General features: G+C 42.6%; 2 protein-coding genes across 3 annotated transcripts; both read left to right on the forward strand.

Moving 5' to 3' along the window:
- Positions 1-13,590: 13,590 nt before the first annotated feature.
- On the forward strand, positions 13,591-18,007 carry LOC115592685 (putative surface protein SACOL0050). 2 transcript variants are annotated; one of them, XM_030435735.1, is made up of 5 exons: positions 13,591-13,697; positions 15,505-15,672; positions 15,899-16,957; positions 17,059-17,119; positions 17,571-18,007. In XM_030435735.1, the coding sequence occupies exons 2-5, from the start codon at positions 15,513-15,515 to the stop codon at positions 17,644-17,646; spliced, it is 1,356 nt and encodes a 451-aa protein (XP_030291595.1). In that variant the 5' UTR covers positions 13,591-13,697; positions 15,505-15,512; the 3' UTR covers positions 17,647-18,007. The 2 variants fall into 2 exon arrangements, with proteins under 2 accessions (XP_030291595.1, XP_030291603.1); XM_030435743.1 differs by having other exon boundaries at positions 13,597-13,697; positions 15,502-15,672.
- A 2,113-nt stretch (positions 18,008-20,120) lies between these two features.
- Positions 20,121-22,795, forward strand: LOC115568812 (lysozyme C-like). Its single transcript, XM_030396472.1, has 5 exons — positions 20,121-20,297; positions 21,234-21,539; positions 21,624-21,687; positions 22,461-22,505; positions 22,629-22,795. The coding sequence occupies exons 1-5, from the start codon at positions 20,132-20,134 to the stop codon at positions 22,711-22,713; spliced, it is 666 nt and encodes a 221-aa protein (XP_030252332.1). The 5' UTR covers positions 20,121-20,131; the 3' UTR covers positions 22,714-22,795.
- The last annotated feature ends 378 nt before the right edge of the window (positions 22,796-23,173 follow it).

A 23,173-nucleotide genomic window follows, 5' to 3' on the forward strand; every position in this document is an offset into this window, starting at 1 on the left:
ATCAAACTGACCTCAAGGGACGACAACAAGTTCGTACTTCACTTTGTTTACATTCAGCAGACCCTGCCATAATGATATTATGGTCATATGTATACAAAAAAAAAGAGTTTTAAATTAAAGTCAGATTCATCTTTAACTTTAACGTTTATCTCTTTTTTTTTGTGCCAATTTTTAGACACTAACATTTCAGGTGCGCTGTGTAGTTTTGGGGAAAGATAATTTTAACTCGTCAAATGATGCTTTGCCCCGTCCTACAATCACACAGTGTCCACTGAGTTGGGACAGTCGGGAAATCAAACTATTCTAACAAATAGCACCTTTAAGAGAGATTAAAAAAAAAGATTTTCATGTCTGCATAAACAAAGTGATCTTAAAGTTCAACTACCTGAATCCTGTGGCGGACCCTGCCACATTTCTAGCTGGTTAGGATGGTTATGGAAAAAAACACATATTTCTGATTTTGTATTATTATCTAATTAATATTGTAAATGTGAAAATTCTGAGTTTGAAAACTACATAGAGTCCCTTTAAAGGATAAGTTCACCCAAAAATACAAAAAACAGCTGAAGTTGCTGTTTTTTAAATGGAAAAACAAAACAAAAAGCATGAAATGGTTGCATACAGACGTTATCCAAGTCTCCAGACGCACCAGGATCTCAAAATGATTTGAAAGAAAATAGTTTACACCCTTTTGTAAAGCAGAAATCTTCACTGTAGCCATGAGCTTTAGCGCCCCCTGTAAGAAGTGGGTGCACATGCTGGGCTTCCAGGAGCCATTTCATATTTTTTATCAGATTGCTTTTCCCCGTTTTAAATCAAGTCTCAGCTGTTTCAGATGTTTAGCAGAATGCTGCAACTCTGTTTTACTGTGAAGCTCCAGAACTGTTCTGTGGACTACGACACTTCAGCTGACTTCACATTCTGTTTGCATATCTTCTTTTTCCTATTTACTCATGAGTGCACTGCATTTCTTAAATATACTTTCTCTTTTTTAAACATTGTTTTAGTTGTTCTAATAGTTTAAATACAGAAGAGGATTAGGGCCACATATGATTTTTTTTTTTTTAGTTCTGACTTTAAAGTCGAAATTCTGACTTTTTTCTCAGAATTCTGAGATTAAAGTCAGAACTAAAACAAAAATTCACATGTGGCCCTAATCCTCCTCCGTATTTAAGCGTTGTGTTTTGATGAATGTAAATGTTTACAGTGTGTCTGTCACCATGTCTGAGTATGCTGTGATCCTTTCTACTGGGAAACAGGATTTTACAGGGAGTACCTGAATGCAGCATCGCTCTCCTCATGGCATCCAGGGCTTTTGTTGGTCCCCAGCTTTTGTTGTCTCTCTCTCTCTCTCTCTCTCTCTCTTTCTCCCTGTGTCTCTCTCTTTCTGTCTCTCTGTCTCTCTCTTTTTCTCCCCCCTCTTTCTCTGTTTCTCTGTCTCTCTCTCTCTCTCTGTCTCTCCCCCTCTCTCCCTCTATATGTCTCTCTGTCTCCTTCTCTTTGTTTCTCTGTCTGTCTGTCTGTCTGTCTGTCTGTCTGTCCCTGTCTCTCTGTCCCTGGTAGATTTAAGTGTCCACATTTGGTCCAGTTATGATTCACCTCCCTCTGATCTGATCTGAGATCAGCTCTTTCTGTCCGCTGGAGTAACTGTCAAACTGACCGTGATGATATTTTGCACGTTGACAATACATTTTTTCTCAGACTTTTATAGTTATTAATTCAATCAGGCTCACCAAAATGTATAGCACCCCCTCCCTCCTCCCTCCTCCCTCCCCCTCCCTCGCTCCCTCGCTCCCCAGCCTTCCTGTGAATGGATGCTTTGTTTGAGGATCCTGGTCCCAGTCTGGCTGCAGGCCTACGTAGACGGGACTCTTGCTGCTGCTGCTGCTGCTGCTGCTGCTGCTTGGCATTAATCAATTACAGCCTGTGAAATAACAATTCAGTCCCACTTAACGTGCTATGAAATGGGACAGTTTGTGGATATTGTTCAGAGGTGTCAACATGACCCGACACACAGGAGAAGAAGAAAGAAGGAGACTAACAGAAGCAAGAAAAGATTCAGTGACATCCAACAGGAGTAAAGTAGCTACAGCAGCCATATCAGCTGTGCGTGCGTGTGTGTGTGTGTGTGTATGTGTGTGTGTGCGTGTGTGGTCATGGTTACCAGTGTCAGTTTGCTGTGTCGGTGTTGGTGGTGTTGGGTTTCTCTGTCCTGGATCTCCTGCAGAGACGATCCGAGGAGGAGCAGAGACGTTCCAGGAGCACAGTGAAGAGGAGAGGAGGAGACGCAGGTCAGAGATCAGCTGGAGGCTTTGAGAACAGCTGATCGATCGTCTCTCAGGTGTGCAGGTGAGACTGCTGCTGCTGCTTCATGTTGGATGGTCAGAATATCAGAACAATCAATATTACCTTTAAAAAGTCACACAGAAAACGATGACTCTCTGTTCTGGAGCCTTTCTGATACTTACTGATCTCACTTTGACTTACATTGTATTTTTTATGTATTTTGATGCTGTGAGATGTTAAATTGTTGTTGTTTGTTTGTGGACTTTGTACAGATTCAACTTAATTTTTTGAATTTCCTCACAAGGCGTGATTTATTCTGCTGCTTTGCTTCTGACCCTCGTCCTTCTGGGAAGTGTTTTTATGATAAGAACCAAAGATGGAATTTTCTTACTTCTTGAATATTTGCATTTGTCATTTCAGTCCTAATCTGCAGAGAAAAACAGTCATTTTAAGGCCAAAATGAATCAGATAATGTGAACTAATGGAGTTTCAATACAATTAAGTAAAGGATAGTAAAGAATAAAGAACAAATGACTTAATATTAAAGGAAAAATGGGTTATTATCCAATATTTGTAGACGTCTTTTCTTTTTTTCCTGGGAAACAGAAATCATATGAACCAAACTCCATTCAGAAAAGATGGATTTTTTTTATTTATGGAAATTGGTCCATATAGTACATTCTTCAATAGTGGCATTTATCATCTCAGCGAGTTTAATTTGAAGAGAAAAACAATCATTTTAAGATATAACAGGATAATGTGATGCCAAATTACAATTATAAATAGATGAAGAAGACGGAACAAATGACTTTATTTTTGCAAAACTAAACAATATAATTTTAAAGGAAAACAAGTTGTTTTTTCTATCACAGATTGTAGAAAAAGTTTTTTTCATTTTCCTGGGAAACAGAATCACTCATTTTAAGGTCAAAATAGATCAGATAGCACAACAGACTAAAGGATGCCAAACAAAAGATGAATATAAAGACAGAACAAATAACTTAACTATAATTTTAAAAGGAAAAAGTGTTTTCTCTTTTGTTTGTTTGTTTTTTATCCCCGATTGTAGAAAAAAAGGTTTTGGGGCTTTTTTAAGGGGGAAACAGAATCATCATATGAACCAAAGTCCCTTTAAAGATATATCGAATCTTCTTACATCTTGATTAGTGAGATTTATAATTTCAGTTTCCTAATCTGCAGAGAAAAACATCCATTTTAAGATCAAAATAGATAATGTAGAATGAAAAAAATAAAATAAAGAAGATGGAACAAATGACTTAACTTTGCAAAACAAAACATTATGATTGTGAAGGTTAAATAAGTTTATTATCTCAGATTGTTTACAGTGTGTTAAAGTCTCCTCAGCTCCGGAGGACGTATGAAACTATGAAACTATGATGTTCATGTGCTCGGTCTGTTTTAGACATGGAGACATTTTGTTCATGTTGAACATGTGCACAGGTGAGATGTCAGCAGCCTCTAGAGGCCTCAGTCCTCATTACACAGCACAACATACACAACACACACAGCAGTGGAAGGAACTGCAGCACACACTGATTATTGATCTGTAAACTGTACGATCAGTCGCTGGTGGAAGAGAACTGAACACATTTACTGAAGTTATATTAAATGTGGCATGATGAAGAGTCACAAGGTCGTATTAATGATGCAGTTATACTTTTTGTATAGAATGATTTCAATAATAATGTATATATTTGTATATATGTGTTCCTCCTCCTCCGGCTGCTGCGGTCTCTCTCTGGACTCTTTGGTGCTGACCCAGGCTCGCCTCGTCACTGATGGCCGGTTCTGGTGTCGCTCTGCGGCTCCACGAGTTCAGAGAGTCTCAGGACACCAGACAGCTTGATGGACCGACCGGGTTTACAGCAAAGTGAGTGAGCAGCACCAGCAAACTGAACCCTCCGGACTGTCACAATCCTCCAACTAAAGCTGTCTGATAATTGTATTTGAGTTAAAGTAGAACATTTAAAGTTTAAAGTAGCGTGAGTCGCACATCATTAACTCACAAACAGACTCTGAACTTCATGTGAAAGATATAATGTGCATTCAAATTACAATTCCTCTTGTTGCAGCCCGTCCCGTCTGGGCAGAGATGCTCGTGGGTTATATCCAGGAGAGCTGGGTAGAGTCCATACTGTCCACTCAAAGGATTGTGGGTAATGTATTCTTTTGCTCCCATGGAGGAGATGATAGATCAGACATGATGGTGGCAGGCTGAAGTGTAACTTCACTGGATACGTGTTCTCTTCTTCTGTGTTTCCTGTCTTCTTTGTCTTTAAACTGATTCCTCTCAGCTGCTCTTAATTAGGCGATTAAGCTCCGCCCCCTAATTAATGGCGGTTGGAGGAGAGTATTTGCGTCTTTTCCCTGACTTGGTGTTTTTCTTTTCTCTTGAGGACGGACGGCTGCTAGTCCTGTTTTTTTTTTCACAGCTTTGCTTGTTAGTTTAATTATGTAGTCTTTTTAGTTCTGGTTCCGTCGGTCCACTGTGTCCGGCCCAGACGTCCCCCGTGCTTTTGTTCTTTTTGGCCCGACCTCCAGACTCCCATTGTTTTGATTAACTGTGGTATTATCTGTTCTCGGGTGTCCTCTTTACACGTCGCTGCTCACAAGGTAGAGCCGGCTTGTTTTGTGGTGACAGTATCTACATCTGGCCCGGGATCACTTTTGGATCTCTCTCTTCTGGTTCTGCAGCCTGGTCTCATGACAGAGGGCAGCTGTGGCTCAGGGGTAGAGCCAGCGTCTTGTTATCAGAAGGTTGCTGGTTCAGTTCCCCTAATCTGCATGTCAAACGGTTCTTGGGAAGATACTGAACCCCAAAACTGCTCCTGGTGTGCTGGCTGGCACCACCATCAGTGTGTGAATGAATGAATGTAGATGTGTGGAGGTTTAACCTGGACAGCAGAACACGGTCAGGCAGAGCCACACTGTTTGGTTGTTAGATGCTTTATCTATCTGTGTTGGTCGAGTATAAAGAGGCAGAGAGACAAATGTCTGGCTGTCACTCTAATGGCAGCTTCTGTCTTCACAGCAGGAGGTCTGCTCCGTCTCTGAACCCTCCGTGTGGAGACTACCAGCAGAGCTTTGACCTTCGCTCCCTGAGAGCGCTCGCCGTCCTCAGCCGCGGTCCTGCGGGCCCGGACCAGCGCCCCCCTCAGACCACCTACCAGGAGCAGTTTGGTGTTGGGTCTGCTCTCTGTGTCACAGGCAAACACAAACTATTTCACTGATTGTAAGACTGCTGCAGTTGTTTGTAGATGAGTTCATTAGCAGCTCCTGGAGCAGGAAGCTTTATTTTCTTTATTATGATTGTTACTATTTCAATTTGATTTGATACAGACAAACAGACACGTGACGATATCATAACATCGTCGTCCTTCTTCTTCTTCTTCTACTTCTTCTTGTTCTTCTTCTTCCTCATCGTCTTCCTCTCCTTCTTCTTCCTTGTCGTCCTCCTCCTTCTTCTTCAACTTCTTCCTTGTCGTCCTCCTTCTTCTTCTTCTCCATCTTCTTCTTCTTCCTTGTCATCCTTCTCCTCCTCCTCCTTCTTCTTCATCGTCCTTCTCCTCCTTATACTTTTTTAGATTGTCTACTTTACTATTTCATTTATATCTTTATCTTTATCTCTTTTTTCCATTCATGCTTTATTTCTATTTATACTTTGCACGGAGCATCTGGAACAAAAACAATTTCCCCCCGGGACTTGATATAGTATTCTTCTTCTTCTTCTTCTTCTTCTTCATCCTCTTCATCTTCTTCTTCTTCTTCTTCTTCTTCTAAGCCAACAGGACGACGATCAGTGTGAAGATAGTCTACCTCTTTATAGTTATTAGTAGTTTTTTCGAATCTATGTTTTATACTTGTTTGTATTTGATATCTATTCTTCGAACAAAGAGCTGCTCTCTGTGTTTCGTTGTTTTGGAGACAATAAACATGATTCTGTTAACTGTAGATTATAACTTCTCCTACGTGATGAACATGTGTTCATCTCACCACAACACAGCGAGTCTGTTATTGTTAATAACGACGTGTCATTTTTTGCGGTCACTGTTTTCCAGGAACAGCTGTTGAACCTGTTCATTCAGGTTAATTCAGGAATGTGTCAGATCATTGTTCCGGTTGACTGGAAGCCGTGAGTTCATCAAATCCTCTCTTCTAATAATGAACACATCTGAGATTAGTCAGGCCTGATGACAATAGATCACTGATCATCACCACACACACACACACACACACACACACACACACACACACACACACACACATCATCTATCAGAACTTATCTGAGGCCCATGTCTTCTGATCAATACCATCAGATCGGATCAGTTTCCACTGGTGTCGATTCTTTAGAGTTTGACCCAACGCTGATTTTTTATTTCCCCCTCTTTTTTTTTTTTTTATCTGAGCATCAAATCGAAGTATGAATACACAAACCCGTTATTTTTCAAATGTTTGATTTGTTGTAAGTTAATGAGGGATGAGTCAGACATGAAAATATAATATTAATTCATTTGTTTATTCATCAATATTTCATTGATTACTATCATGTAGGTCATTTAACAACACCAGGGTTGAGAACCACAGTTCAGTTTGAGTTCCTTTCGGCTACATCACAGAAACAAACTGTTTATTATGGTGGATGTTATATAGAATCATCTCACAGCCTGAGGAGGGAGGCTGGAAGTTGCTTCTGTATCTGCTGGCAGACAGACTGCAGTTTAGTTCAGGATGTAGAAAATAAGTTCAGTTTGAATACATTTTAATAGATTTTAAGCCTGTTGGATATTTACATTTCACATTACAGGGCCTTTATCAGATGCTTCTGTCCAAAGTGACTTACACTGATGACAGAAGCTGCCATGCAAGGTGCATCTGCTCATCAGGAGCAATTTAGGGTTCATTAACTTGCTCAAGGACACTTCAACATGCAGCTAAGGACTCGAACCAGCAACCTTCAGATTCCTAGATGACCCGCTCGCCCTCCTGAGCTCCAGCCGCCCTTTAACTGTCATCTTAAAGCCTTCAGTGCTTTTTAAAGCTGTGACACTTGAGTTTATTGTGAATGTGTAGAAAACATTTATGACATAAAAGAGAAAGTTTAAACTCGTGCTCTGTTGCATAAACAGCAGTTACCTGGAATCAACCTGACAGCGTGGACACGCCTCCTGACAGTCCTGAGGTGAAACAGGTGAAACCATCTGTTTCTGTGTGGGAGCGAGGAGGAACGAGGAGACGTCAGAGGAACGAGGAGACGTCAGAGGAACCAGGAGACGTCAGAGGAACCAGGAGACGTCAGAGGAACGAGGAGACGTCAGAGGAACGAGGAGACTTCAGAGGAACGAGGAGACGTCAGAGGAACGAGGAGACGTCAGAGGAACGAGGAGACGTCAGAGGAACGAGGAGACATCAGAGGAACGAGGATTATATCTTCAGTGGTAACACGGGAATGTTCCTGTGCAGGTTCAACACGTCACCCACAGAAGCCTGTCAGTCTCTAACCGCAGACATCAGTTAACAAAGGCTGAGTGTTTGTGGCTAAAAGTGATGAACAAGCATGAGTTTGCAAATTAAACAGTGAACCGGTCCGACAGCATCGCTGATCATCTGCATCCTGCTCTGTGTTCACTTGTGAACATTTTGACCTTAAAGGAAGATAATCCGTCATGTTAGCTGAACATTTCTGCAGGTTTGTGTCCACGTCTGAATTATCCATTTTCACTTGTCAGTCAGATTAATTCATTTGTGATTTGATTTTCTTTTTTTTGCACATGTAGAAACAAAACAAGGCACATGAAATCATCTGATGTCCACATTTTCACGTGTGATCGCCTATTTTTAACTTGCAAACTTTAATTTAACACATGAGGAGAATCTAATTGTTTATGCTGATGGACACTTTCACATCAGCGTTTTCCCACGTGTGGAAACAAAACATTACACATGAAATCGTGAAATTTGCTGCTTTATTCCACATTTTACCAAAAGATTGGCAACTGAATTAAAACTTTAACATGTGATGATAAAATATTCTCACAGGAAATGTACATTTTCATAACTTTTATATGTTATTGGCTTTTTTTCCACATGAAAGAAAATCTTACTGTGAGCTTTTTCTTCGTTAATATAATCTTTTTTTTCAAGTAATATATGTTTATTGTTTGATTGACAACAATATGCATGAGAAAAAGGAGCAAAAGGTGCAAAAACAGAACACAAACAAACTGAGAAACACAGCAGATCCAGAGAGTATCAGTATCAATAACCACAGTTTCATCACTTCACGTTTTTTGCAATCAGCTGTTTCTTTTTCATTCTTATTTGCCTGAGACATGAAACTACAGTAGAAGATTTTCCACCGCTTCCCAAAGGCCAGGTGAACCCAGGTGTGAAGGGTTCATGTGGGTTACTGAGGCCAGGTGAGCCCAGGTGTGAGGGGTTCATGTGGGTTACTGAGGCCAGGTGTGTCCAGGTGAGAGGGGTTCATGTGGGTTACTAAGGCCAGGTGTGTCCAGGTGTGAGGGGTTCATATGGGTTACTGAGGCCAGGTGAACCCAGGTGTGAAGGGTTCAAGTGGGTTACTGAGGCCAGGTGAACCCAGGTGTGAGGGGTTTATGTGGGTTACTGAGGCCAGGTGAACCCAGGTGTGAGGGGTTTATGTGGGTTACTGAGGCCAGGTGTGTCCAAGTGTGAGGGGTTCATGTGGGTTACTGAGGCCAGGTGTGTCCAGGTGTGAAGGGTTCATGTGGGTTACTGCGGCCAGGTGTGTCCAGGTGTGAAGGGTTCATGTGGTTTACTGCGGCCAGGTGTGTCCAGGTGTGAAGGGTTCATGTGGATAACTGAGGCCAGGTGTGTCCAGGTGTGAAGGGTTCATGTGGGTTACTGAGGCCAGGTGTGTCCAGGTGTGAGGGGTTTATGTGGGTTACTGAGGCCAGGTGTGTCCAGGTGTGAGGGGTTTATGTGGGTTACTGAGGCCAGGTGTGTCCAGGTGTGAGGGGTTCATGTGGGTTACTAAGGCCAGGTGTGTCCAGGTGTGAGGGGTTCATGTGGGTTACTAAGGCCAGGTGTGTCCAGGTGTGAGGGGTTCATTTGGGTTACTGAGGCCAGGTGAGCCCAGGTGTGAGGGGTTCATGTGGGTTACTGAGGCCAGGTGTGTCCAGGTGTGAGGGGTTCATGTGGGTTACTAAGGCCAGGTGTGTCCAGGTGTGAGGGGTTCATGTGGGTTACTGAGGCCAGGTGTGTCCAGGTGAGAGGAGTTCATGTGGGTTACTAAGGCCAGGTGTGTCCAGGTGTGAGGGGTTTATGTGGGTTACTGAGGCCAGGTGTGTCCAGGTGAGAGGGGTTCATGTGGGTTACTAAGGCCAGGTGTGTCCAGGTGTGAGGGGTTCATGTGGGTTACTGAGGCCAGGTGTGTCCAATTGTGAGGGGTTCATGTGGGTTACTGAGGCCAGGTGTGTAGAGGTGTGAAGGGTTTATGTGGGTTACTGAGGCCAGGTGTGTCCAGGTGTGAGGGGTTCATGTGGGTTACTAAGGCCAGGTGTGTCCAGGTGTGAGGGGTTCATGTGGTTTACCGAGGCTAGGTGTGTCCAGGTGTGAGGGGTTCATGTGGGTTACTGAGACCAGGTGTGTCCAGGTGTGAGGGGTTCATGTGGTTTACTGAGGCTAGGTGTGTCCAGGTGTGAAGGGTTCGTGTGGGTTACTGAGGTCAGGTGTGTCCAGGTGTGAGGGGTTCATGTGGTTTACTGAGGCTAGGTGTGTCCAGGTGTGAAGGGTTCGTGTGGGTTACTGAGGCCAGGTGTGTCCAGGTGTGAAGGGTTCATGTGGGTTACTGAGGCCAGGTGTGTCCAGGTGTGAAGGGTTCATGTGGGTTACTGAGGCCAGGTGTGTCCAGGTGTGAGGGGTTCATGTGGGTTACTGAGGCCAGGTGTGTCCAGGTGTGAGGGGTTCATGTGGTTTACTGAGGCTAGGTGTGTCCAGGTGTGAAGGGTTCGTGTGGGTTACTGAGGCCAGGTGTGTCCAGGTGTGAAGGGTTCATGTGGGTTACTGAGGCCAGGTGTGTCCAGGTGTGAAGGGTTCATGTGGGTTACTGAGGCCAGGTGTGTCCAGGTGTGTCCAGGTGTGAGGGGTTTATGTGGGTTACTGAGGCCAGGTGAACCCAGGTGTGAGGGGTTTATGTGGGTTACTGAGGCCAGGTGTGTCCAGGTGTGAGGGGTTCACTGTTAAACTGTCTGTGGAGAGAACTCAGTTCTTCATTGCAGGTGGGTGAAAAGTTGTGTCGTAGTTCACCTCCTCTGTTCAAAGACGGTCATTCCAGTGTGACACTGATGGATTCTTTTACCTCTCTTTCAAGCCATCTGTCATCTGGACAACATGTTCACATTGTCGTCCTCTAAGAAATGATTTTTCTCCTTCAGGTGTTGATGGCCGGAGAAGACAGATGACTGAGAACCTTCATCAGCTCATTACTGTTTTCTTAGCCTCAAGTAGAGTGAGACTTACAATCAACCTGAGATTTAAAACTTCGACTGTACACAGAAATATAAAGTAATGATGCAGTAATGAGTAATCAATGAGTCGTAACTAGTTTGTGCCAAATCACAGTTATTCAGGCATCAATCATTAATCACAGTCACGTCGTCTCGCCTGTACGATGAACGACATCCTCTGTCCTCAGACTAATCTGCAACGATTAAGTAGGTAAATAAAGGATTAGGCTGCTTTTCTTCTTGTTAAAGTGATGAAATCCAAACAGGTTTTCTGAATGTTGAGACTATTTTCACCCTGAGCTGCCTGACTTCCTGGAGACATGCGACGCGTGTCCATGTACACATGAATATGTTTGGATAATGACATGGCAAAAAAGTAAGACTGGACCAACGTGTCCTCATCCTGTTTGTCATCTCACACAATGCGTGGAACAAACATCCGCTTCACCCCGCCAACTTAACTACATCCTGGAACAAAATCCTAGCAGAACGGTTACACAACTATCACCTGACTGCACAGATTGTGAGGTTCAGCAGGTAATCGAGAACGCAAATCTCACGAAGGGACATTCCTCAACCTGGGAACCGAAAAATGTGTCACTGTGAGCACAACTATGTCATTAATAATATCAATAACATGTAACACAAGTACTCGTGTCCATCCGATAAATGTAGGAAATCTGACAAATCGTTATATTTTCACCACTTCCTGATTGATCAGCAAGTGCAACTTCAATTTGATAACCCACAGCAGCTAACGTTAGCATTTAGCCACTTCTTAGCTAACATGGCAGTGTGATTATATTACACAGTAAGATATGAAAAGTGAAAAGTAATTGTAAGATATCAGCGGATATCTTAGACCCATTTTTGTAAGTCTGGAAGGTAAAAACACTCGAGATGTTAGAATGCTAACATTGGCTAATGGGCTATAACATATGTTGTTTTACCTTAAAATCATTATTATCATCATCATCTTTTCAGCTGTTGAGCAATCAGGAAGTGAATCTGATTTCCTGTGTTTAGACACCAGCCTTTAAACCTCCCACGCTGAGCTTGATATTTAGAGGAATATGGCCGCCGTGTGAATATGTTATATGAAACTTTCTCCCTTGAATTGCACAACTTATTAATGCAGCATGGGTTAAAGAAGGCAACTACTTCACAGATTAGATGAAAAATGATACCAAACAGAAGCTCTGAGAGTTAGAACGTTTGGCTCTGCTCGGGTTTAAAAGATGAACCCGGCTCTCAGGTCGTCAGGATCTTAAATTTCCTTCATTGTCAGATTGTTCAGATTATTGAAAATGCATCATTAGGGACTCTTTTTTTTTGGTGGACTACATTAAACCTTATGGTGCCACAAAGCCCTACAGTTCTTTATCACTTCAGTTCACTTCCTCCAGGCCCATGCGTCATTGGACCTCTCCAGATTTACTCAATCGACCTATCAGGTACCACTGACACAGTAACCTGAGTAGTTCACCTGCTGCCGGCATGACAAGCAGTATCAGTGTTGGGTTTCTGCCCACATTTCTATTCACCCATGGAATCGACTGTCAACAGTCCACTGATTGTTTCCCTAGGAGAAGTTGAGACATTGATTGAACTCCTTACTCCAGTAAAGTAATAGATTACAGGCTCTGACATGTACTCAGAGTATCAGAGTAAAAAGTCTCCCTCTGAAGGACATTTGTGGCCAAAGCTAACTGAAGCTCACGTCATATTAATAGAATTCAAAGACTATTAAAGTTAAAGGTAGAATCAGTAGGATTTGTCCCAGCTGTTCCTGAACGCACCACAAAGACAGTTGATTGTTGAGCCTGTTACGTCTTTTACGTCTTCTTACGTCTTCTTACGTCTTTGTCTCGTCTTTGTCTCGTCTGGCTGTGTCTGCCGTGCGTGATGTGCTCCGATAGGTCGACATCGAGTCTGTTTTGCAAATGTGAGGACGAGAGAGTTCAGATATTTGTGTTCAGATGTCGGGAGGGAAAGTGAAAAGCCGTCAGAAATAACAAAGCACAGATACCTGAAAAAAGTACAGTAACAAAGTACTTAGTTACTTCCAATCTCTGCTTCGCCCTGTGCCAGTAAATTTAATAATTCTTCCTCTAAAATTTAAATCACTGAACTGCTCCTGTTGGCGTGGCCTCTGCTTTTGTTTGCTGTCCTTTGTTTTGCTCGTACACACCCGTCACTCAAACACACCTCTGATTAAGACAATGCAACTAAATACAAAAGCTTCAAACAAGGTACAGAAACATGCTGCAAACTCAGACATCACAACCACATATAAAATATCAATACAGAATGTTTCCTTAAGTTTTGTCTGATTGCATGTTTCATCATGGTAAATGGACTCATGTTTCTTCCCATTCACACACCCCACATTGCTCATCAGGAGCAGTTTGGGGTTCAGTATCTTGCTCAAGGAATAACTAGGGGACCTGCTCTACTTCCTGAGCTACAGCTTCCATAGATCAGAGCTTTGTTAAACAGGGAAAAGTGATGTTGAGCACTGAACTGCTCACAGAGCTGCAGACTGATGCTTCACATCCCTGTGATCCGTTCAGGCTTCTGAGTCGTGTTTGCGTTGCTTCATCGTCCCTGTCACACAATGAAGACGACTTAATGCTCACTCAGGCGTATGTTGACCATGTCATTTATAAAGTTAATCCATGTATTTACAAACCATCACAGTGACCTTTGTTTCTTTCTTGGTCGTGAGTTTCACATCGTCCGTCCTTCCTTCAAGGAAAGGATGTCAAAAAACTATGACAGCTGGTCAAACAGGTCGGTCCACACCAGGAAGTTAAGATATAAAAGCTTGCAGGCTCTTTGGTCTGAAGTCAGAGCGCTGCAAACATCCATCAGAGAGAAAGTCTGAACTACAGGAGGAGGAACGAGGTGAGAAACATGTTTTATTCATCTTCTGCTTGTATCTTATCATTCCTGCTGCCATGTTGTCAGAGCAACAGTTATTTCTAATGATGTGACTGATTGATATTAACTTCCTCTCTTCTGTTGTCATTTTGTTTTCACTCACTGACTCTTCCTGTTGGCTGGTTGTCTGCTTCAGTTTGCGTTCCTTGGTTTTGAATTTGAACAACACGACTAAACACATTTTAATTATCCTCAGGGTTTATGTTATTCTTCTGATTTTGCCGTGTTGTCAGAGCTGCTTGTGTTGTATTTAATACAACTGATTGATAATAACTTCCTCACTTGTTCTGTTGCCATCTGGCTTTTACTCACAACTTTAGAGAGATAATAAAATAACAACGATTAATTTATAAAAACAAATGAAAGCAGTGAACAAGAAGTCCAGAAACATTAATAAACTTACGCTGGGTTAGTTATTTGTCTCTGTCGGGACGGCGTATCATCATCAGTGCTGTGAAAAGTACCAACTACCAAAACTAAAAATATTGTGTTAAAATATTACTTTGGTAAAAGTCTTAAAGTATCTGACAGAAGCTGTAATTAAGTATCAAAAGTACAAGTTAAAGTAAAGTACACATAAATACCTGAACATGTCTGTATAGACTTTAAACTCCGGGTCGACTGATTATCATTATATCCGATATTTAGAATTTTTCTGATTATTGGAATAATTTTCTTCTCCTAAAGTTACCAGTAACTAAAGCTACAAAATAAATGTAATGGAGTAAAGAGTAAACTATTTGAATATAAAGAAAGAAAAGTATCAGAAAGTAGAAAACAAACATCTTCACTGATCCATCAGACATTAAATGTATTTTAATGGACAAGATGGAACTTTTAGCTGGTTATGAATCAGTTTTAAACTCTTCTCTCTTTGTGACCCATCAGATATAACAATATATATTTTTAACAGTTTTTCTTAATGTCTTAATTAAATCTCACACTCAGCCTGAGGACAGAAGCTGCTCTGTAGTCTGGTGGTGCAACACTAAAACAACGTTTTATTTGTTTCACCATTGTCAGCAAAAAAAAATTTAGCGTTCCTTGTTGCAGCTGTAAAGTTCATTTTGTATGAAAATGATATAATTGAGTCTCAATGATGGTCGAAAATCAGTTTCTCTTACAACTAGGACCTTTAAGTACCAAAAGCACTTGTCTGATAATAACTTAACTTAAGTAAAAATAAATTAAACATAAGTTTACATGTATCTATGTGACAACAGATGATCCGATCTGATATTTAGAATTGTTCTTATTATCTTATTATCAATTAATTTAAAATTGTGCTACTTTTTCTTTCGATGCAGCAGGTAATCCCTGAAGTAACTGGCAGGGTGGAGGATTACTTGTTTACCATTCTTGATTTCATAATTGTAATCCTGTTACTAATCTCCCTCTTTAGTGAATATATCTGTAATCTAATTACTTGTCTTTTCACTGTAACTGCAAACAGGGAAATACACAGAGAGCCAGAAGAGTTCACGCTCCACGGTGCGTGAACTCTTCTGGCTCTCTGTGTATTTCCCTGTTCGCAGATATTTATCTCAACATACGACTGAAAGAATAACTTAATTCTTGACTTGTGCTGAAACCAGATAACATCCCATCTCACCCAATGATACCAACGTCTCTTGTTGCAAAATTTCATAATCCAAATTGTGAAAAGACTCAGTGTGTTTCATTAACAGAAGCATGATTTAAAAACCCTTTAAGTTCATCCCCCTCATCCAACGTAAGATTTTCAATCATTTTTCTCCCATTTTCCCAGCAGACGTTAACATGAAGTTGGGGCTGTTGGTGGTGTTGGCTGTGGCGGTTCTGGTGCCAAGCCTGTCCGAGGGCCGGACCGTCTCCAGATGCGAGCTGAAACAAAAGCTGGACCAGGCGATCCAGCTGCCCAGGAGGTTTCAGAGACTGAAGGAGAGAATTCTGGCCATAGGTGAGATTAATGAAGTGTCCTCAAAATGAGACGTCCGAATGCAAAAATTGATTAACTGATTGGGACTGGAAGGGACGTGCAACAAGTGTTTAAAATTCACGAGTTCTCACAGCATCAGCGGGCAAAACGTACTTTTGCAGTTGGTTTTGACTGAACTGTAATAAATGTGATGATTTCATCTCGCCTTCTTTCTTTTCTTCTCTTCTTCATGACTGGTTCTCTGCAGTTATCTGTAATCTGAACAGGAGGTCCCATCTGAACACCGGCCTTATCAAAGTGTTAGGCAAACGTGTACCTACAACTCCCAAACCAATGACTTCTGGACCAGCCACCAGTGAATCAATGGCTACCGGACCAATGACCACCAATGGACCAATGATCACCAATGGATCAATGGCTACGGGACCAATGACCACCAATGGACCCATGATCACCAATGGATCAATGATCACCAATGGATCAATGGCTACCGGACCAATGACCACCAATGGACCAATGATCACCAATGGGTCAATGACCAACGGACAAACAACCACTACATCAGCCCCAATGTCATCTCCATCAACTCCATCGGAATCGAATGCCACAAATTCAACCTTCAGACCGGGCAACAGAAGACGGAAGAGGGAGGCCGACTCAAGCAGCAAGGAGTCCGACAGTAATGAGATGGAAGAGGAGATGGCAACAGAGGGTGATGAGGATGAAGAGATGTCAACAAAGGTGGATGAGGACGAAGAGATGGAGGATAATGATGAGAATGAGGCAGATCCGACGGAGGCAAGTGATGAGATGGACGAGGCTGACAGTAATGAGATGGACGAGGCTGACAATGATGAGACGGACGAGGCTGACAGTGATGAGACGGACGAGGCTGACAGTAATGAGATGGACGAGGCTGACAGTGATGAGACGGACGAGGCTGACAGTAATGAGATGGACAAGGCTGATGATGATGAGGATGCTGAGACGGAAGAGGATGAGCAGGGGCCGGAGGAAGCTGGGAAACGTAAAAAACGATCTCTACGTCGCAGGGGGCACAGGGGGCCCTCCAGGAAGAACCACAGGAGACCTGTCGGGAAGTACCACAGGAGACCCGTCGGGAAGTACCACAGGAGACCCGTCGGGAAGTACCACAGGAGACCCGTCGGGAAGTACCACAGGAAGCCCGTCAGGGAGCAGAAGCCTTGGTCCATCGGCTTCTACGGGCTCTTCCAGATGCCTGACACGTTGTTCTGCGATTCTGGTTATGTCAAGTCTAAAAACAAGTGTGAGACAGCCTGCAGTGGTGAGTCATTAAAACAGACGAACACACAGAAATGAACAATTGCAGATTTTCCTTCAATCTGACATCTTGTAAATAACTGTTCCTTCTTCTTCCCCCTGAAGCCTTCACCGATGACAACATCACGGATGACATTGACTGCTTCGTGAAGAGTCGCTTCTGGCTGTAAGTTTCTGCACAGTGAAACGATTGTGAAACTTCATCTGCATTAGTTTTAGCCAGCTGTGCCTGATGATCTGGCAACGCTGACATAATCATTTCAGCTCTCGTCCAAGAGGCTTCTTCAGTTCTAACACCTGGAGGGGAGCTGCAGGCTTTTAAACCCTGCAGGAGTTTAAAAGCCTGCAATCTCATCCAAGTGTTCAAGTTCAACTGTTTCATTTGTTAAAAACATGCTGGATTGTATTGGACTTTTTATGCAACTGTCTCAATGAGGCGTCCTTTACAAAAAAGGTTAACTCGCTTAAATAAAGAGTAAAAAAACACGATTCTAGTCAGTATTGTTCCCGCTCTGAATACTGTGTTCAGGTGTCGACAGTATAATTGTGAGGCTGTGCACGTGCTGCTTACTGACAAACGAATAACTGATTGCTTTTTCTTTCTTTCATCCAAACAGGTACATGCTCAAGACCGCCCCTCGCTGGTGCAAGCGTTTCTCTTACACTCAAAGCTTCTTTGACAAATGTAACTGAGCAGCCGTCAGAACAGTTTCTACTGCAGGACGTCACATCAACACTGATTTCCTCATGTCTATCAGCGCTGTCTCCAGTGTGACCTGCGTGCTTTGACCTTTGAACTGCATGATTATCTATCAAACTTAATGAAAGCCTTTTGTAAGCGTCACTATCAAGCTCACCTCCTGTATGTTCTGCAGGTAGCCTCGCTCCTCTGTACGCCAACACATGAATGTGAGGTGGTAATCAGTTCTCTGTCCTGATTGGATAAAGTGGGAAGCGTTTAATTTATATTTCATTATAATCAATCGCTGAAATGTCTTTACTTGGAATTGAACTGGCATCGTTTCTCAATAATGTTGATGAATATGTTGGTGGTTATTCCGGCTGAAAAAACAAAATCATCTTGTATTTTCTGTCATTTTCAATAAACACTTGATGTTAAATGTTTGAGAGCATTTTTGTTTTTTAAATCGACATGGACTGATCACGTTCAGACTGTAGATTGTGATTACTTATCAATAACGCTTTACATCACACGCAGTACGGAGGCTCAAGAGAAGCGTGAAGAAATTAGTAACGTTCAAACCTTTTCACCCTGAAGATCTGTGAACGACGGCACTGATAGCTTTAATATAATTCTCCCAAGCTGTTTTTAGCAAGTGGCAGTGAGACTGAAATGACCGCGGGTATTTTCAGATACGCTAGGCTAACTATGCTAACTGTTAAACCAACAGTCTGCAGTCACACTAACATGTCAGTGAGGACAGTGGTGATTTATGAGCTAAATACTTAGAAAGCTAACATGTGAGCAATGACAGTGTTAGCATGCTGGTCATAGACTGATGCTGATGTCACGCAGGTTAATGATTAGCATGCTAATTAGCACGGCAGAGAGGATTTGAACCCCTGATCTCAACCTCAGGAGACTGAACGAGGCGAGTTATTTACCAAGAGAGCTATTTATCAGTCTTAAAATATAGTACTAGTTACCCTTATTTTAAAGTAATGTATTAAGTTAAAGAAGTACTGTCTGCATAGAGTAATATATTACTTATTACGCTACTTTTGAGTTACTTTAATAACCTCTATAAAACAGTTTAATAGTCTAGATCTAAATAAAAGGAATGTCCTTGGACACAGTGATGAGCAGACGGACCAAGGATCAAAATCTGATATACGAATTAATATTTATAGGCTCAGACATATGAAACACAACAGAGCTATACGTTCTATAATGTAGCTTATAATGAGGAGATGAGACAAACATCTCTTCTTCTCTGCCTTTTTATCTTAGTCCACAGAACAGGGAATGCATGTTGTGCTTCATAAAACCCTGTGCAGTATTTATGACAATTCCCCGCTGGGAAATCGCAAGAGTGGGCTGTGCGCTTTGCCCCACGACGAAAAATCAAACATGGTATCAGCGAAGTTTACTCACCATCAAGTGAGAAAGACCTTAAAGAACACTCTCATCAAGTTTTGTGGTCCTAGCTACAGAAATGTGGTAATGGGAGCGAGTTAAAAAAGGGTGCAGTTTCGAAAATCCTCTTCCCGATTTACATTGGAGTAAATGGAACAGTTGAGAGCTATCTTGTCGGTTAGAGGCAGATAATTCAAAAAACGTAAATCCTACTGATAAAGCAGACACATTGGGAGAAAGAAGATAAGTGTGGCTACAACTGTGGAAAATATCACCATTGTTGAGTGACATTTGTGGCTGGGAGCGTCACGGAAAGAGAAAATTTCTGAGAGTTTTTTTGAGTCTCTCATGGCTGAAAAACTACACATCTTAGGAAAAAAGTTCAAATACAACTCAAATACACAGGACCTCCAGCTGTTCTGAGTTACAGTAGAAGACTTTTGGCTTTTGACTTCTCACATCAGCACATTTTCGTCCTTTTATTGCATTAAATCTTCTCCTCCACTTGTTTGATTAATCAGCCTGGAGCACAAGAAACTGGTTGATTTTATTACAGTTTTAGTATTTCAAGTTTAACCAAAGCCTTCATTGAAAACTGAAACTAATCTACGTCTTCTTCCGCTCATCTTCCATGTCGCTGTTTTGCTGCTCTTGACATTGTTCCTTTCTTTGTTGGACGAAACATCATAGCTGTGCTCAGGGAGCTGATGGTATACACTGCTGTCACGCCGCCCAGCCGACACCTGACTCCTGAAATGATAAATGTCTTTTTATGTCGCTTTTGGTCCCACGACCAGGTCTTTTGAACGGGGACGAAGGTGTGACCTGAAAACAAGAAAAGATGTTTTCAGGCACATAGATCGTTTTTCCTCACTGATGTCACCAGAGCTCAGAAACTCAACGCTGTAAGTGTGAGATTAAACACAACATTGTGAACTTCCAGCTGCTTTCCAGGCGCCGAGGGAGCGGCCTTTATCTGAGGAGAACAAAAGATGTCCTCTCTGATTTGCCAGCGGTGGCTCTGCAGACAGTATATATAATGTCTCATGTCACGTATGTTTTCAGGGAGTGTGAGTGGAGATGAGGGCTCTCGTGGTGTTCCTCTTGGCAGCGCTGGGCTGCAGTCCGGCTGAAGGCAGAGACGTGACCAGATGTGAGCTGAGGGACGAACTGAAGACGACGATCGGTCGCCTGCAGGAGGAAGTGAAGCAGAAAGGACTGCCTGTGGATGTCTTAGTGGCACACGGTGAGTGCGACACTGAACATGGGTAATATTTTGTTATGTGAAGTAAGAAACAGATAAAAATGTTTCCCAGGGCTGCAGATTAATTTGATGGGATTCATGATATTTATTTTTATTCATTTAATGTGTGCAATGAGGCATAATTGAGTATAAAGCGAGTCTGTAGTTTGAGGAACCGCCGCCTCACAGGTTCTCAGCTGGCAGCTTCAGTAAACGTTACCTCCGGTCTCAACGTCTGCAGAGAAGAGGCGACTCCGGGGTGCTGGCCTTCTAGGCAGAGTAGCAAAGAAACAGCCAAATCAGAGACTGACAATAACAGGAAAAAGATTCAGATGGGACAGAAACACAGACGTTGGACAGAAGAAGACGAGACGCTGACGGACAAATCTGATCACAAAGAAAAACATTTGCGAGACAGCAGAATAAATGAAAAGCTGGAGGAGTGACGACGTCGTCTGTCAGCACGGTGGAGGAAATGTGACGGTGCTGGTAGAGTGGATCCACCTTCATCCCACAGCAGGACACAGCTGAAGTACTGTACATGTCCACATGATTTATGGATGCTGAAATATTTCAACGACTATCGGATGGATTACCAGGAAAATGTTGCACAGACATTCACGGTCCTCAGGTTGAACAAACAAGGAGACCACACAAAGGCAAACATTTAAAAACAATATTTACATTAAACAAAATCAGACCTAATCTGAAGTTGTTACAGCTTTGTTCATCTCTTTCTGTTTAATGCCATGAGCAGTTTTTGATATTTCCTCTCTGCAAGAACAAGTTTCAGAAAGTTTGGGCCGATGTTGAAGCAGCAGGAAACACAAGGAGGTCATAAAGTCATTAAGGAATCATCCTCTGGGGACCATGAATATTCACAGTGTGCATGAAAAAGAGATAACTGGTCACGTTGTTTCTCTTCTCTCCTTCCTTCAGTTGTCTGTCACGCACAGTTTGCATCAGGTTTTAACACCAGTGCTGTGAACCAGCTGGACCCCGGGAGTGGAAAACATCACGGCAAGGGGAAGAGGGACACGAGCTACGCGGGCTTGTTCAGCATAGCAACCCCGCCGCCGGCTCGGGGCCGCCGGCACGCCGGGAAGGCTCCTCCTACAACACCCAAGCCTTCACATGTGGATGACAACATCTGGACGCTCTACGGCCTTTTCCAGCTCAGCAACCACCTGGTCTGCAGCGACGGAGAGTCTCTATCACCCAACATCTGTGGGATGAGCTGCAGCCGTGAGTCTCTGTTTGTGTTTTTTTGTAGAGGCCACTAAATCCTGCACACTGGACCTTTAACACATCCACTTGTTCTCTTCACAGAGTTGATTGATGACGACATAAATGATGACATCAACTGCGTGTTCACGATCTTCCAATATCTCCTGTGAGTTCACTTTTCTCTCTCAGTTCACTCGTTTAAATGTCGCAGTTAAACATGAAAGTTTGACTCGCCTGGATTTACTTAAAACGATTGTGTCCAAGGGGAAGTCGGGTGAATTTTATTAGTCCACAAAACATTTCTGGAGCTTCAGAACTGATTTGAAAAGATGTTTTCACACCTCCATCGCTCGGTGGAGCTGCAGTGAAAGGAGGACTTGAAGTGTTGGATCTCAGGGCGCTCACGTTGGGTTATTTCCAGTTATTTTCTAAGATTTAAATCAAATCTCCAGCTGCTTCTGTTGTTCAGCACAACGCTACAGCTCTGTTTTACTGTGAAGCTCCAGAAACGTTTAGTGGACTCCGACACTTCACCTGACTTTATATCATCAGGAGGAGGAGAGGATGGAAGAGTTTTACTTTTTTGTGTGAGCTTGGGTCACACTGCTGCATGAAGCTGAAGTTTTAAGTAGCCAGAATAAATGTCAGCATGGTAAGTTTCTGCAAAACCACAGATAAATGAAACCTGGGAGGTAAAAGGCATCCTGGTTTGGCTTTAACAGCTGTTTTGGTTGCTGCAAAAATGGCTGGATATCCCTCCACCATCACCTCCGTGTAACGTGAACGTGATACGCCTCGACTGATACACATCTGTGGTCTGCAGAAACATGAACCGCTGACATTATATCCTGGAGACTGGACTGTGTTCGCCTCATGTGACTCAGTCTGGAACCAGGTTGCTGTGATCGTAACGTTTTCCCGTCTGGATTGTTTTCACAGGGACAAGGGTTTTGGATACGAGCACCAGAGGGAGTTAATGATGATGTGAGTTGTTACCTTTTTGGAAAACACATTCTTTAGATGACAAACTGTTTAACATTCAGTCGTAGAAACACTGCAGGCCGTTAACCTGAACAACATGTGAATACCTGGTGTGTTTGTCTGCAGGGTCAGACTCATCTACCAGCAGGAGTGCCGAGCCATCACCGTCTCTGAGTACTTCACTGACTGCCCGTCTGACACTTCCTCTTAATGTGATCACTGGAGGGATTTACCTTTTTCCTAAAAAGAGTGTCCAGGTGATTTATCACAATAATAAAGTGAAGCATGCTGCACTTGTTGTTGGTTTGTCGAGTCTGTAATCCAACACTTGGATCTGCTCTGTCACGCGATGAGAGCCGATCAGGGAAATTCCCACGAACCAGCTCGTCTCCTCCGACCAGCCGGACCTGAAATCAAACACGAGCGTCGTTTCCTTGTAGCGACATGATGAATATAAGTGGTTATGTGTAATTCTATCTAAATATTTATGTGCATGATATTATTTTATCACCAAAACTATCAAACATGAGGTCATTAACTTGGATTATTTGACCATAACAGATGATTTATTAGCAGGAATCCCACTGATATCACAGTAATATATACAGCGTAGTTGCTGCAGTCCTATTATGTCAAACTTTCTTTCTTTTTGTCAAAACTCCTCTGGACTG

The sequence above is a fragment of the Sparus aurata genome, chromosome 1 (assembly GCF_900880675.1).
Source record: "Sparus aurata chromosome 1, fSpaAur1.1, whole genome shotgun sequence".
NCBI lineage: Eukaryota > Metazoa > Chordata > Actinopteri > Spariformes > Sparidae > Sparus > Sparus aurata.

What these genes read in the sequence shown, in the direction of transcription:
- LOC115592685 (XM_030435735.1), top strand. Translation starts at nt 15,513, where the DNA reads ATGAAGTTGGGGCTGTTGGTGGTGTTGGCTGTGGCGGTTCTGGTGCCA. An exon ending in GTGTGAGACAGCCTGCAGTG is followed by an intron (nt 16,958 to 17,058) that starts GTGAGTCATTAA and finishes TTCCCCCTGAAG; the next exon opens with CCTTCACCGATGACAACATC. An exon ending in GTGAAGAGTCGCTTCTGGCT is followed by an intron (nt 17,120 to 17,570) that starts GTAAGTTTCTGC and finishes TCATCCAAACAG; the next exon opens with GTACATGCTCAAGACCGCCC.
- LOC115568812 (XM_030396472.1), top strand. Translation starts at nt 20,132, where the DNA reads ATGAGGGCTCTCGTGGTGTTCCTCTTGGCAGCGCTGGGCTGCAGTCCG. An exon ending in CTGTGGGATGAGCTGCAGCC is followed by an intron (nt 21,540 to 21,623) that starts GTGAGTCTCTGT and finishes TTCTCTTCACAG; the next exon opens with AGTTGATTGATGACGACATA. An exon ending in CAGAGGGAGTTAATGATGAT is followed by an intron (nt 22,506 to 22,628) that starts GTGAGTTGTTAC and finishes GTTTGTCTGCAG; the next exon opens with GGTCAGACTCATCTACCAGC.